This window comes from Panulirus ornatus, chromosome 39, assembly GCF_036320965.1.
Source record: "Panulirus ornatus isolate Po-2019 chromosome 39, ASM3632096v1, whole genome shotgun sequence".
NCBI classification, from domain to species: Eukaryota; Metazoa; Arthropoda; class Malacostraca; order Decapoda; family Palinuridae; genus Panulirus; species Panulirus ornatus.
In genome coordinates, this window is record NC_092262.1 from 12,198,733 (window position 1) to 12,218,951 (window position 20,219).

Sequence of the window (20,219 nt, forward strand, 5' to 3'; positions counted from 1 at the left end):
ACGTATATAAACGTATATACTTGTATATAAACGTACATACGTGTATATACGTATATGTACGTGTATATACGTATAATATGCATGTATATATGTGTATATACTTGTATATACGTGTATGTACATATATATACGTGTAAATACATGTATATACGTGTATATGCGTACATACGTGTATATAAGTATATACGTGTATATACGCGTATATACGTGTATATACATATATATACGTATATACATATATACACGAATATACGCATTTACACATATACACGTTTATATACGTATATACACGTACATACGTATGTACGTATATACACGTTTATACGTATATACACGCATATATGTATATATACATGTATTTACGTATATACGTGTATATACGTATACACGTATATAGTGTATATAAGTATAAACGTATATACGTACGTGTATATACGTATATATGTCTATATATATACATACGAATATATGCGTGTCTATACGTATATACCGGTATATATACGTATATATGTATATATACATATACATGTATATATATGTATATACGTATATACGAGTATATACTTGTATATACGAGTATATACTTGCATATACGAGTATATACTTGTATATACGAGTATATACTAGTAAATATGTATATACGATGACATATATACGAGTATGCACGTATATACGAGTTTACACGTATATACTTATATACTATTATATACGTACATATGAGTATATACGTACATACGAGTATATACGTATATACGAGAATATACGTATATACGAGTATATACGTACATACGAGTATATACACGGATATACGATAATATATATACGTATATACGATTATATACGTATATACTTGTATGTACGTATATACGAGTATATATATATACGAGTATGTATACACGTATATACTTCTATATACGTATATACTCGTATATACGTATATACCTCTATATACGTATATACTCGTATATACGTATATACTCTATATACGTATATACTCGTATATACGTATATACTCGCATATACGTATATACTCGTATATACGTTTGTACTCGTATATACGTATATACTCGTATTTACGTATATACACGTATATATGTATATACACGTATATACTTATATACACATATATATGTGTATATACACGTATATACTTATATACACGTATATACTTATATACACGTATATACATGTTTATACACGTATGTACTCGTATATACGCGTATATACACGTATATACTTGTATATACGGATATACACGTATATACGCATAAACACGTATATACGTATATACACGTATATGTGTATATAGGTGTGTACACGTATATATGTATAAAGACGTATATACACGTATATATATGTATATACACGTATATACGTATAAATGTATATACACGTATATAAGTATATATATATACACGTAAATGCGTATATACACGTATATAAGTATATACACGTATATGCGTTTATACACGTATATACCTATATACTTATATACACGTATATACTTAAGTCCACGTATATACGTATATATGTATATACACGTATATACGTGTATATACGTATAAACACGTATATACGCATAAACACGTATATACTTATGAACACGTATATACGTATAAACACGTATATACACATATACGTATTTACACGTATTTACGTGTATATACGTATATACGTGTTTATGCGTATATACGTGTATATCTATATGTGTATATACGAGTACATACGTGTGTATACGTATATACGTGTATATACATGTATATAAGTATACACACGTATATGCGTTTATACACGTATATACCTATATACTTATATACACGTATATACTTAAATACACGTATATACGTATATAAAGGTATATATTTATATACACGTATATACACATATACGTGTATATACACGTATATACGTATAAACACGTATATCCAAGTATATACGTATATTCACATATACGTATATACACGTATATATGTATGTACACGTATATAGGTATATACACACGTATATACACGTATATACATATATACACATATATACTTATATACACGTATATACTTATATACACGTATATACTTATATACACGTATATACTTATATACACGTATATACTTATATACACGTATATACGTGTATATATGTATACAAGTATATACGTATAAACACATATATACGTATGAACACGTATATACGTAAATACACATATACGTGTATAAACGTATATACGTATATATAGGTATATACACATACATATGTACACGTTTATACAAGTATATACGTATGTACACGTTTATACACGTATATACGTGTATATACACCTATATGTACGTATATACACGTATAAGTACGTGTATAAATACGTGTATATACGTATATACGTGTAAACACGTATAAACGTATATTCACGTATAAACATATATACACATATACGTATAAACACGTGTAAACACGTATATTCACGTATGTACACGTATATACGTATATGTATATACGTATATACAAGCTTATACATGTATATACATATATACACGTATACATGTATATACATATATACACGAATACATGTATATACGTATATATGCGTATATACAGGTATATACTCGTATATACCTATATACACGTATATATACGTGTGTATATACGTATATACGAGTATATATATACGTATATACACGTATAAACGAGTATATACGTAGAGTATATACGTATATATGAGTATATACGTGTTTATACGTATATAAGTGTATACTTATATAATCGTATATATGTGTATATATATGTATATACGAGTGTATATATATACGTATATACACGGTTAAACGAGTTTATACGTATATACACGTATATACGTGTATAAACGTATATACGCATATACACCTATATACATGTATTTACGTATATATCTATACACGTATATATCTATATACGTGTATATACCATATACGTGTATGTACGTATATACACGTGTATGTACATATACGTGTATTCACGTATATTCGTATATACACGTACATACACGTATATACACATGTATATATAAACGCGTATATACTTATATACACGTGTATATACGGATATACACATATATGTATGTATATATATACACGTATTCGAGTATATACGAATATATACATATATACGAGTATATACGTTTATACTTTTATATACGTATATACCCGTATATGCGTATATACTCGTATATACGTATATACTCGTATATACGTATATACTCGTATATACGTACATACTCGTATATACCAGTATGTACGTATATACTTGTAAGTATACACGTGTACTCGTATATACGTATATCGTATATACGCGTATATACGTGTATATATGTATATACGTGTATATACATGTATATTCGTGAATATACACGTATATCCTTGCAAGTATATACGTACATACGAGTATATTCTTATATACGTATATATGAGTATATACGAGTATATACGTGTTTATACGTATATAAGTTTATACGTATATACACATGTATATACACGTATATACACGTACATACGTATATCGTATATACACGTATATAAATATGTATGTATATACACGTATATAGGTATATACACATCTACGTATATAGACGTATATACGTATATACACGTGTATACGTATATCGTGTATTGATGTATACACGTGTATATACCTATATACGTTTATATACGTGTATATACGATTAGATACGTATATAAGAGTATATACATGTATTTATTCGTATATACGTATATACTCGTATATACACGTAAATACATATGTATGAATATACACGTATATACGTATATACACTTACGTATATACACGTGTATACGTATATATACGTGTATTGACGTACATACGTGTATATACGTGTATATACGATTATATACGTATATACGAGTATATACGTATATACGAGTATATACGTATATACACGTATATATTCGTATATAAGTATATACGAGTATATACGTATATACATATACGTATATACATGTATGTACACGTATATATGAGTATATACGTATATACGAGTATATACGTATATAAGTATATACACGTACATACGAATATACACGTACATACGTATATATACGTATATACACGTATATACGTATATATACGTATATACACGTTTATACACGTGTATTTACGTATATACGTGTATACGTACATATACGTATATACACGTATATACGTATATACACATATATAAATATGTACGTACATACACGTATATAGGTATATACACGTATATAGGTATATACACGTATATACGTATATAAACGTGTATACATGTGTATTTACGTGTATATGTGTACACGTATATACAAGTATATACGATCATATACGTATATATGAGTATATACACGTATATATTCGTATATACGTATATACTCATACGTACACGTATATACGTGTATATACATGTATATACACGTATATACGAGTATATACGTATATATATATATGCGAGTATATACACGTATATACGAGTATATACGTTTATACGAGTATATACGTATATACACGTACATACGAATATACACGTACATACACGTATATTCACGCATATACGCATATATACGTATATACACATATATACTAAGTATATAGACGTATATACTTATATATACGTATATACTAAGTATATACACGTATATACTTATATGCACGTATATATACGTATACACACGTATTTATACGTATATACACGTATATATACGTATATACACGTATAGACGAGTATATACACGTATATACTTGTATATACGAGTATATATACATGTATATACGAGTACATATATACGTATATATGAGTATATATATACGTATATACGAATATATATATACGTATATATGAGTATATATACACGTATATACGAGTATATACACGTATATACGAGTATATACGAGTATATACACGTATATACGAGTATATACGAGTATATACACGTATATACGAGTATATACACGTATATACGAGTATATACACGTGCATATATACGTATATGCACGTATATACGATATACGTATATACGAGTATATATGTATATATGAGTATATACAATTATGAGTATATATATATACGTATATACGAGTATACATATACGTATTTACACATATAGAGTATATACGTATATACACGTACATACGTGTATACACGTATATACCAGTATATACGTGTATACACATATACGTATATATATGTATATATACGTATGTACACGTATATACGTAAATACATGTTTATATACGTATACTCGTGTATATACGAGTATATACGTATATACGAGTATATACGTATATACGAGTACATACGTATATACGAATATATACAAGTATGAGTATATATATATACGTTTATACGAGTATATATATACGTGTATATACGAGTATATACACATATACGTGTATACACGTATATATATGTATATACACATATATACGTAAATACACGTATATATACGTATACGTGTATATATGTATATACGAGTATATGCGTATATATACGTATATACAAGTATATACGTATATACGAGTATATACGTTTATAGGAGTATATACGAGTATATACGTTTATAGGAGTATATACATATATACGAGTATATACGTTTATACGAGTATATACGTATATACGAGTATATACGTATATATACGTATGTACCTGTATATACACGTATATACATATATGAACGTATATATACGTATGTACACGTATACGTATATACACGTATATACGTAAATACACGTATATACGTACATACACGTATATACGTATATACACGTATATACACGTATATACGAGTATATACGAGTATATACGTATTTACGAGTATACACGTATATACGAGTATATACACGTTTATACGAGTATATACGTGAGTATATATATACGTATATACGAGTACATACGCATGAGTATATACGTATATTCACATATATATGTATACACATACGAGTATATACGATTATATACGTATATACGAGTATAAACGTATATACAAGCATATACGAGTATATACGTATATACGAGTATATACGTATTTACACGTATATACGAGTATATATACACATACGAGTATATATATACGGATACGTATAGACACGTATATACGTATATACACGTATATACGTATATACACGTATATACGTGTATACACCTATTATACGTGTATACACGTATATACGCATATACACGTATATACCAGTCCATACGTATATACATATATATACGAGTATATACGTATATACACATATATATGTACGTATATACACGTAATTAGGTATATACACGTATATAGGTATATACACATACGTATATACACGTATATATGTGTACGTATATACGTGTATATACGTGTACACTATACTCATATACAAGTATAAACGTATATACACATATTCGTGTATACTTGTATATACGTATATACGTGTACACGTATATACTCGTATATATAAGTATATACGATTATATACAAGTATATACAGGTATATATTCGTATATACACATATACGTATCTACATGTATATACACGTATATGCGACTATATACGTATATACGAGTATATACGTGTATACGAGTATATATGCATATACACGTACATACGAATATACACGTATATACTTATATACACGTATATATACGTATATACACGTACATAGGTATATACACCTACATACGTATATTCACGTATATACACGTATAAACGTATATACACGTACATACACGTGTATATACGTATATACACGTATATATGTATATATACGTGTATTTACGTACATACGTGTAAATACGTATATAATTGTATATACGAGTATATACGTATATAATTGTATATACGAGTATATACGTATATACACGTATTATGAATATATACGTTTATACACGGATATACGTATATATTAGTATATACCTATATACGAGTATATACGTATAAATACGTGTACGCGATATACGTATATACACGTATATACTTATATACAGTATATACACGTTATACAGTATATACTGTATAACGTATATACGATATACAGTATATACAATATGTATATACACGTATATATTACGTATATACATATAATACGTATATACACGTAAATAGGTATATACACGTATATACGTAATACATATAATATACGTATACGGTATACGTAATACGTATATACTATATGTTATACTATATACGAATATAATAATACTATAATAACATTATAAAACGTATATACATACGATTACGTATATTATATAGATATACTATACAGTATATACTATATAGATATATTAACGTATAAGTATATACTAATATAATATATAATACATATACAGTATTATACGTATATACTATATACGTATACGTATATACGTATCGTATATACGTAACACGTATATACATAACTATATACATATATAGTATATACAGTAACTTATGTATTACGTATTTAATACACGTATATACTAATAGTATATACAATAAGTATAAAATACGTATTAACATACGTAATAATACGTTATATAGTATATCAATTTACAGTATACTATATCGATATACAATAACACATTATACGTATACATATATACAATAACATAAACTATATACGATATATACTGTAATACTATATAGGATATAATAATACGAAACACGTATATACGTATATACACTATATACTTAAATATATACGATATAACGTATATCGTAATACGATTATCTATATACGTTTATTATATATATATATAGTATAGTATATATAATACGTATTAGTAAACAATAGTATTAGTATATTGTAACTATATATATACTAAATATATTATATTTATATACTTATATCTATTACTTAAACTATATATTGTATTTATACTATAACGTATTACCTGAATACTTATATACTATATACTGATATACTTGTATACAAATCGTTACGTAAATATACTACATATACGTATATATATACTGATACGAGTATTACTATATAGTATATATAATATACATATACGTATTATGATATATACGAGTATATAGATTATATATACTATAGTAGTATACGTATATGAGTATATACAGTATATACGTATAATCCGTATATAGGTATATACGTATATACACGTAATATATAGTATATCGTATATATACGTATATACTGTATAATATATACACGATATACGATTAAATATATACAGTATATACGTATAAGTAAACGTATATACACGTATATAGTATAGTACAGATACACGTATATAGGTATATACGTATAACGTATACTTATACGAGTATACACGATATACAATACTATACGAGTAAATCGTTATATACGAGTATATCGTAATACGAGTATATACTATATAGCTATAGTTATATACGTATAACGTAAAGTATAACGTATATACTAGTAATATTACGTATAACACGTATATAGACATATATATATCCATATATACGAGTATACATATACATATACATACGTACATACGTGTATATACGTACATACGTGTATATACGTATATACACGTATATACGTACATACGTGTATATACGTACATTCACGTATATACGCACATACGTGTATATACGTATATACGTGTATATACATGTATATACGTGTATATATATGTATATACATGTATAATTACGTATATACGTAAATACACGTATATATACGTATACGTGTATATACGTATATGAGTATATACGAATATATACGTATATACGAGTACATACATATATACGAGTATATACGTATAGAGTATATACGTATATACGAGTATATACGTATATACGAGTATATACATATATACGAGTATATACGTATATACGAGCATATACGTTTATACGAGTATATACTCGTATATACGTATATACGAGGATATACGTTTATACGAGTATATACGTATATACGAGCATATACGTTTATACGAGTATATACGTATATACGAGTATATACGTATATATACGTATGTACGTGTATATACGCATATACACGTATATACGTACATACACGTATATACGTACATACATGTATATACACGTATATGTATATACACGTAATATACGTCTGTGTATTTACGTATTCTTATATACACGTATATACGTATATACGAGTATATACATATATTAGTATATATGTATATACGAGTATTTACACATACGAGTATATACGTATATACGATTATATACGTATAAGCATATACGAGTATACACAAGTATATACGAGTATACACGTATATACTTACAAGTAAATACGTACATACGAGTATATACATATATACGAGTATATACGTATATACGAGTATATACGTGTACATATATACGAATATATATATATATATACGTATAAACACGTTATAAGAATATATACGTATATACGTGTATAAACGTATATACGCATATACACGTATATGCGAGTATATACGTATATATCTATACATACGTATATACGTATATATCTATATATACGTATAACCACGTATGAGTATATACGTATATACGAGTATTTACGTATATAATCAATATACGTATATAATCGTATATTCGTATACTCTTGTATACGTATATACTCATGTATACGAATATGTATGTATATACTTGTATATACGTGTATACTCGTATATACGTGTATATACGTATATAATTGTGTTCATACGTATATACGTGTATATACGCATATACGTATATACCCGTGTATATACCTGTATGTGTATACACATCGTGTTTATACGTAAATACGTGTATATACACGTATGTATAAATATAAGTGTATATACGTATATATACGTATAAACGTGTATATGCGTGTATACATGTAAATACGTGTATATACGTATATATATACTCGTACATACGTATATATATACTCGTATATACGTATATATATACTCGTATATACGTATCTATACTCGTATATACGTGTATATATTCGCATATACGTACATACTCGTGTATACGTATATACTCGTATATACATGTATACTCGTATATACATGTATATACGTATATATACGTATATACTCATATACACGTATATACGTCTGTATACTTTTATACACGTATATACGAGTATATACATATATACGGGTATATATGTATGTACGAGTATATACACGTATATATTATATACGTATATACGATATACGTATATACGAGTATACACGTATATACAAGTACATACTCGTATATACGAGTATATACGTACATACGAGTATATACTCGTATATACGTATATACTCGTATATACGTATACTCGTATATACTCGTATTTTCGTGTATACTCGTATATACGTGTATACTCGTATATACGTATATACTCGTATATACGTATATAATCGTATATTTACGTATATGCGTATATATCTATACGTATATACGTATAAACACGTATATATTTATATTCACGTACATACACGTATATACACGTACATACGTATGTACACGTATATGCGTATATACACACGTATATATGTATATAGTCATACGTATATACACGTATATACTCGTATAGACATTTATATATGTATATACTCATATACGTATATACACGTATAGACATGTATGTGTATATACACGTATATACGTATATACACATACGTATATACACGTATATTCATGAGTATACGTATATACGAGTATATGTGTATAGGAGCATATACGTATATACACGTATATGAGTATACACATATACTTATACTATATACGTATGAGTATATACGTGTACTCATATATACACGTATGTCTATATACGTATATACACGTGTATACGAGTATATATATACGTATATACGTCTATATACGTATATACGTGTATACGAGTATATATATACGAGTATATACACGTATATACGAGTATATACATATATACGAGTATATATGTATAGAGTATATACGAGTATATACGAATAAATACGTATATACGATATACGTATATACACGTACATACGAATATACGTGTAAATACGTATATACACGTATATACATATATACACGTATATACTTATATACACGTATATACTTATATACACGTATATACTTATATACACGTATATACTTATATACACGTATATATACGTATATACACATATATACGTATATACAAGTATATATACGTATATACACGTATAAACGTATATACACGTACATACGTATATACACGTATAAACGTATATACACGTATAAACGTATATACACGTATAAACGTATATACACGTACATACGTGTATATGCACGTACATACGTATATATACGTGTATTTACGTATGTGTATATACGTATACATGTATATACGTATATACGAGTATATACGTATATAATTGTATATACACCTATAAAGTATATACGAGTACGAGTATATACGAGTATATACACGTATATGTGATAATATATATAGAGTATATATATATACGTATATGCGAGTATATATATACGTATAAACAAGTATATATACATGTATATACTCGTATGTACGAGTATATACGTATATACATGTATATAAGTATATACATGTATATTCGTATATACACGTATATATGTATATACGTATGTGTATATACGTATTTACGTATATATACGTTTATACGTGTATATACGAATATACATGTATATACACGTATGAGTATATACGTATATACGAGTATATACATATACATTTATATACGTATATACATACATATACGTATATACACGTATATACGAGTATATACATATATGCGAGTATATACGTATATGCAAGTATATACGTATATACGAGTATATACACATACGTATATACATATAGACGAGTATATACAATTATATACGTGTATACACGTATATACGTATATGCGAGTATTTACACATACGTATATACGAGTATATACGTAAATACGAGTATATACGTATATACGAGTATATTAGGGTATACATATATACACGTATATACGAGTATATATATACGTATATACGAGTATATACATGTATATACACACGTATATACGAGTATACACGTATATACGCTTATATGTATATACATATGTACGTACATACACGTATATAGGTATATACACGTATATAGGTATACACATATATATGTATATACACGTGTATATGTATATATGTGTATATACGTGTACACGTATATACAAGTATATACGTATATACAAGTATATACGTATATACAAGTATATACGTATATACAAGTATATACAAGTATATACGTATATTCGGGTATATACGTATATAATCGCATATTCGTATATACTCGTATATACGTACACCTATATACAGATATATACGTATATACATGTATATACACGTATATACGAGTATATATATATATACTTATATGCGAGTATATACACGTATATACGTTTATACGAGTATATGTATACATATATACGAGTATATACGTATATACACGTACATACACGTATATATACATATATGTATATACACGTATATAGTAAGTATATACACGTATATACTTATATACACGTATATATACGTATAATGTATATATACGTATAGACGAGTATATACACTATATACTTGTATATACGAATTTATGTATATACTAGTATATATATATATACGTATATACGAGTAATATACGTATATACGAGTATATATATACGGACATACACGTATATACGAGTATATACACATTTATACGATATTCGAGTATATACAAGTATATACGAGTCTATATACGTATATACGAGTATATACGTATATACGAGTATATATATACGTATATACGAGTATATATATACGTATATACGAGTAATATACGTATATACGAATATATATATACGTATATACTCGTATATACACATATACGTGTATATACGAGTATATACGTATATACACGTATATACGTGTATACACAAATATACGTATATACATGTATACGTATATACACGTATATATACGTATACACGTGTATATACGTATTTACGAGTATATACGTATATACGAGTATATATGTTTATACGAGTATGTTTATACGAGTATATACGTATATACAATATACGTATGTACGTGCATATACGTACATACACGTATATACGAGTATATACACGTATATACGTATTTACGAGTATATATGTATGAGTATATACGAGAATATACGTATATACGAGTATATACGTTTATACGAGTAAATACGTATGAGTATATACGTATATACGAGTACATACGTATATTCACGTATATACGAGTACATATGTATATACACGTATGAGTATACACGTATATACGAGTATAAACGTATATACGAGTATGTACGTATTTACACGTATATACGAGTATATATGTATATGAGTATATATATACGTATACGTGTAAATACGTATATACACCATATACGTGTATACACGTATATACACGTATACGTGTATATACGTATATACATGTACGTATATAGGTATATACACATATATACGTGTAGACATATGTGTATATACGTGTACACGTATATACTAGTATATACGTATATACACATACGTATCTACGTGTATATACGAGTATATACGTATATATACTTATATGCGAGTATATACACATGAGTATATGCGTATATACGAGTATATACACGTACATAGGAATATACACGTACATACGTATATACACGTATATATGTATATACACATACACGTATATACTAAGTATATACACGTATATTAAGTATATACAACTATATACTAAGTATATACACGGATATACTTATATACACGTATATATCCGTATATACACATATATACGTATATACGAGTATATACATGTATATACTCGTATATATATACATGTATATACTCGTATATATACATGTATATACTAGTATATATATACGTTTATACGAGTATATATATACGTTTATACGAGTATATGTATACGTATATACGAGTATATATATTCGTATATACGAGTATATACGTATATACACGTATAATGTATATACACGTATATACATAAATACACGTATATATACGTATACGAGTATATACTCGTATACACGTGTATATACGTATATATACGTACGTGTATGTTATACGTACATACACGTATATAAGTATATACACGTATATACGTGTATATTCGTATATACGAGTATATACACGTACATACGAGTATATACGTATTTACGAGTATATACGTATATACGAGTATATATACGTATATACGAGTATATATATCCGTATATACGAGTATATACGTATATACACGTATATACGTAAATACACATACGTGTGTATACGTAAATACTCGTGTATATATATATATATATATATATATATATATATATATATATATATATATATTAGCAGTGAAAAGTTTTTATCGAGGATGTAAGGCATGTGTACATGTAGGAAGAGAGGAAAGTTATTGGTTCTCAGTGAATGTAGGTTTGCGGCAGGGGTGTGTGATGTCTCCATGGTTAATTTGTTTATGGATGGGGTTGTTAGGGACGTAAATGCAAGAGTTTTGGAAAGAGGGGTATGTATGAAGTCTGTTGGGGATGAGAGAGCTTGGGACGCGAGTCAGTTGTTGTTCGCTGATGATACAGCGCTGGTGGCTGATTCATGTGAGAAACTGCAGAAGCTGGTGACTTAGTTTGGTAAAGTGTGTGAAAGAAGAAAGTTAAGAGTAAATGTGAATAAGAGCAAGGTTATTAGGTACTGTAGGGTTGAGGGTCAAGTCAATTGGGAGGTAAGTTTGAATGCAGCAAAACTGGAGGAAGTAAAGTGTTTTAGATATCTGGGAGTGGATCTGGCAGCGGATGGAACCATGGAAGCGGAAGTGGATCATAGGGTGGGGGAGGGGGCGAAAATCCTGGGAGCCTTGAAGAATGTGTGGAAGTCAAGAACATTATCTCGGAAAGCAAAAATGGCTATGTTTGAAGGAATAGTGGCTCCAACAATGTTGTATGGTTGCGAGGCGTGGGCTCTGGATAGAGTTGTGCGCAGGAGGGTGGATGTGCTGGAAATGAGATGTTTGAGGACAATGTGTGGTGTGCGGTGGTTTGATTGAGTAAGTAACGTAAGGGTAAGAGAGAGGTGTGGAAATAAAAAGAGCGTGGTTGAGAGAGCAGAAGAGGGTGTTTTGAAATGGTTTCGGCATATGTGAGAGAATGAGCGAGGAAAGATTGACCAAGAGGATATACGTTTCGGAGGTGGAGGGAACGAGAAGTGGGAGACCAAATTGGAGGTGGAAAGATGGAGTGAAAAAGATTTTGTGATCGGGGCCTGAACATGCAGGAGGGTGAAAGGAGGGCAAGAAATAAAAAAGAGTGCATTGGATCGATGTGGTATACCGGGGTTGACGTGCTGTCAGTGGATTGAATCAGGGCATGTGAAGCGTCTGGGGTAAACCTTGGAAACCTGTGTAGGTATGTATATTTGCGTGTGTGGACGTATGTATATATGTGTGTATGGGGGTGGGTTGGGCCATAGCGTCCTCAAACATCTCATTTCCAACACATCCACCCTCCTGTGCACAACTCTATCCACAGCCCACGCCTCGTAACCATACAACAATGTTGGAACCACTATTCCTTCAAACATACCCATTTTTGCTTTCCAAGATAATGTCGCCTTCCAGACACTTTTCAACGCTCCCAGAACTTTCATCTCATTCTCCACCCTGTGACTCTCTTCCACTTTCTTGGTTCCATCCGCTGCGAAATCCACTCCCAGATATCTAAAACACTTCACTTCGAGCTTCTATTCATTCAAACTTGCCTCCCAATTAACCTGTCCCTCAACCCTACTGTACCTAATAACCTTGCTCATATTCACATTCACTCTCAGGTTTCTTCCTTCACACACTTTACTAAACTCAGTCACCAGCTTCTGTGCAGTTTTTCAACCCGAATCAGCCACCAGCACTGTATCATCAGCGAACAACTGACACTTCCCCCAGCCCTCTCATCCACAAGACTGCATTTTAGCCCCTCCCCAAAACTCTTGCATTCACATCCCTAACAACCCCATCAATAAACAAATTAAACATTCACCGAGAACCAATCACTTTCCTCTCTTCCTACTCGTACTCATGTCTTACATCCTTGATAAAAAGTTTCACCGATTCTAACAACTTACCTCCTACACCATATATTCTTATATATATATATATATATATATATATATATATATATATATATATATATATATATATATATGGGCCATTTCTTTCGTCTGTTTCCTTGCACTACCTCGCAAACGCGGGAGACAGCGACAAACCCCCCCCCCCCCCCAAAAAAAAAATATATATATATATATATATATATATATATATATATATATATATATGCTGTGGCTGTGCAAAACAATATACTATCGTCTACATTTTGTTGGTTACTGACCGGCTGTATGGAAAAAATACCGACAAATTATGTGGAAACATTGTCCAAGATGCCAATAGTTTTCTGGCTTATTGCTGTTTTACTGCACCTGGGTGGGATTTTGATATGACCTAATGTGTCCAATGGAAACTCACGGTCAACTACCCCAATTATTCTATACCACACATGGGAAATCAGCAGTGAGTGGGTTGTCACCCCTCTTCCTGGCAAGTGTTTTATGTAGTATACTTCAGTGGATAGCTTAAGTACATTTCATATATTTTCCAGAGTTTTTTTTTTTATGAGTAAATTCTCTTTTCAGGTTCAGTAGCTGGTAATTGTGCACTTGTAAAATAGTATTATCTATTTACCGCACAACTTTTGGCAGGTTAATATAATATTTATAAAGTGTACTACATTACTTGTACAAGATCAGTTTCATTCACTTCTATTGTCCAAGGACACAGCCTAAGCCACATCAGTGATGAATACTTGGACTGGCCTGTTGGACATGGAGATCCTTTAGAAAACATCTTGAAGTTTTTTATACTACTGCTGTTGTCATGTGTTAAAACTTTTTTTTTAAATAATTAATCATTAGATGATTACACTCCACTAATATCAATACATAAATAGTTAGCTTTACCTCTATTTATAGTCTTTTTTTAAATATTGTCTACGCTAACATTTGTCATAAGCACTGTACATTCTTAACATTATTAATTATATTTTTTAGAATACCATCTCCAGTAGACCTTCCAGATGCCAGCCATATTGAACTGAGTCCTAACGGATGTGCCTTCTTAAAGTCACCAATAAGAGGTCAACCTGAACACCCTGAGTTACATCTCGTAACAGTACAAGAGCCCAAGGAGGAACACTCTACTTTACAAACTATAATTGTAGAGGATTCCATCTGTCTTGATCTCAAAATGCATACATAAATTGTAAAGACCAAAGGATAAATGTACATCAAATCATGTTCATCATCCGTGTTAACCTTCATTACAATGTCACTCAATCTTGAATGCTGAAGCTGATGCCTTTTTTTTCCACAAGAAAAATATTTTTATCATGTGGTGCACACACTGCTTAGAAATTTCATGTCAGTGTTAGAAGGTATATTTCTGTACTGTTCGCAGACACCACTACTGATACACTTACTTTCATTAATGTCTTAAGCTATGAAAGTTCTATCCTTGTACGATTAACATCAAGTGCTGACATGTTACTCTGTATATAATACATTATGTGTAAAATACAACATTCCCTAAACCCCAGCATCAGATTATGGGAACAAGTTTTTATCAAGTACAAATATAATGTAAGATCTTGAATCCAATTTAGTTTAGATGAACTAAACTGGTCCCTTTTGTAAATTCATTTCCATTATCCAGATATACAAACATTATTATGTAGGTAAACATGAAAAATGTCAGTTGAAACGACCCAATTGTAAAAGAATTCCTCAATATAAGCTGAGGATTCCCCATATGAAGCTGTCTAGTTTGGATTGGCTAATGGTAGTGAATGGGTTTCATCCCATTACTTCTCTAAATTGGTATACAAATGTATCTGTGGATCCAATTTCTCACCTGAAAAAAACCTCAACATGGAGCTCAAAATAACTTACAAAAAGAAAAAAAAAAATTTTTCATCAGATTTTGTATTGAACACTGATATGTTATTTAGGATGTCCTGAGTAAATTGTAACTATGTTACTGTCAGTAAATATTTATAAAATACATTGTATTCCTCCCCTCCCTATTAAAAAAAAATAAATATATGATCTGGAGAGGGCTCATATATATGATAGGGTAGATGGAGATGGTTTGTGGAAGGTCATAAGAGTATATGGTGTGAGAGGGTTAATTCTACAAGCAGTGACGAGTTTTCACCAAGGATATAATGCATGTGTTCAAGTTGAGAAAGGAGAGTGACTGGTTCCCAGTGATTGTTGGTCTGTGGCAGGGGTGTGTGATGTCGCCATGGTTGTTTAAATTTATGGATGGGGACAAGTGCACAGTTTGTTGAGGATGAAAGGACCTGGGATGAGAGTCAGTTGTTCACCGATGATACAACTCTGGTAGCTGATTTGAGTGAGAAACTGCAGAAGTTGGTGACTAAGTATGAAAAAGTGTGTAAAAGGAGCAACCTGAGAGTAACTGTGATTAAGAACAAGATCATTTGTCAGCAGAGTTGAGGGACAAAAGTAATGTGGGATGAGAGTTTGAATGAAGAAAAATTGGAAGTGAAGCGTTTCAGATATTTGGGAGTGGACTTACCAGCAGATGGAAGCATAAGCGAGTTGCAGTGTGTAGGAGAGGGTGAAAGTTCTAGGAGCAATTTGAAGAATAAGTGGAAGGAGAGAACATTATCTTGGAGAGCAAAAATAGGTATGTTTGAAGGAATAGTAGTTCCGATGATATTATATGGCTGTGAGGCATGGGCTATAGATAGGGTTATAGGGTTGTACAGAGGTGGTGGGTGTGTTGGAAATAAAATGTTTCAGGACAATATGTGGTGTGAGGTGGTTTGATGAAGTAAAGTAATGAAAGGGTAAGCGAGATGTGTGGTCAAGAGAGCAGAAGAGGGTACGCAAAGTAATGAAACAGTAAGCGAGATGTGTGGTAATAAAAAGTGTGAAAGCAGAAGAGGTGGTGTTAAGACGATTTAGAAATATGGAAAGAATGAGTGAGGAAAGGCTGACAGGATTTATGTGTCAAAGGTGGAGGGAACAAGGAGAAGCATGAAACCAAATAGGAGGTGAAAGGATGGAGTGAAAAAGATTTTGAGTGGGGCTTGAATATGCAGAAGGGTGAGCAGCATGCAAGGAACACTGCAAATTGTAATGACATGGTATACAAGGATCAACATTCTGTCAATGGACTAAACCAGGGCATGTGAAGCATCTGGTGTAAATCGTGGAAAAGTTTCCAACACATCCACCCTCCTCCACACAACCCTATCTATACCCCATGCCTCGCAACCATGACATTGTCGAAACCATTATTCCTTCAAACATACCCATTTTTGCTAAGATAACGTTCTCTTTTTCCACACATTCTTCATTGCTCCCAGAACCTTAACCATCTCCCCCACCCTGTGACTCACTTCCGCTTCCATGGTTCTATCCACTCACATATCTAAAACACTTCACTTCCTCCAGTTTATCTCCATTCAAACTTACCTTCCACTTAACTTGTCCCTCAACTCCACTAAACTAATAACCTTGCTCTTATTCACATTTACTCTCAGCTATCTTCTTTCACACACTTTACCAAACTCAGTCACCAACTTCTGCAGTTTCTCACCCAAATCAGCCACCAGTGCTGAACCATCGGAGAACAACTGACTCGCTTCCCAAGCCCTCTCATCCACAACAGGCTGCATACTTGCCCCTCTCTGCAAAACTCATGTATTCACCTCTCTAACTGCCCCATCCATTAAATAAACATGGAGGCATCACACACCCCTGCTGTAAACCAACATTCACTGGGAACCAGAAACTTTCCTCTTCCTACTTGTACACATGCCTTATATCCTTTGAAAAACTTTTCACTGCTTCTAGCAACTTACCTCCCACACTATATATACTCCTTAAAACTTTCCACAAAGAATCTCTATCAACTCTATCATGTGCCTTCTCCAGATCCATAAATGTTCCATACAAATCCATTTGCTTTTCTAAGTATTTCTCACATACAGTTTTCAAGGCAAACACCTGATCCCTACATCCTCTACCACTTATGAAACCACATTGCTCAAGTCTGATGCTCTTTACGTGCCTTCACCCTCTCAATCAATACCCTTCTATATAATTTCCCAGGAACACTCAAACTTATACCTGTCATTTGAACACTCACCTTTATCCCCTTTGCCTTTGTACAATGGCACTATGCATGCATTCTGCCAATCCTCAGGCA

The 20,219-nt window shown here is 30.3% G+C and overlaps 1 protein-coding gene across 6 annotated transcripts in view; it reads left to right on the forward strand.

Moving 5' to 3' along the window:
* tim (timeless) overlaps nt 1-18,036 on the forward strand; it is a 229,144-nt gene extending 211,108 nt beyond the window's left edge. For 4 of the 6 annotated variants that reach the window (XM_071685093.1, XM_071685091.1, XM_071685092.1 and 1 more), the window contains one exon: nt 17,030-18,036. In XM_071685093.1, coding sequence (XP_071541194.1) covers nt 17,030-17,237 — 208 coding nt within the window. In that variant the 3' untranslated portion in view covers nt 17,238-18,036. The remainder of the gene's footprint in view (nt 1-17,029) is intronic. The other 2 variants (XR_011715465.1, XM_071685095.1) reach the window with 2 other exon arrangements.
* Nucleotides 18,037-20,219: the final 2,183 nt, after the last annotated feature.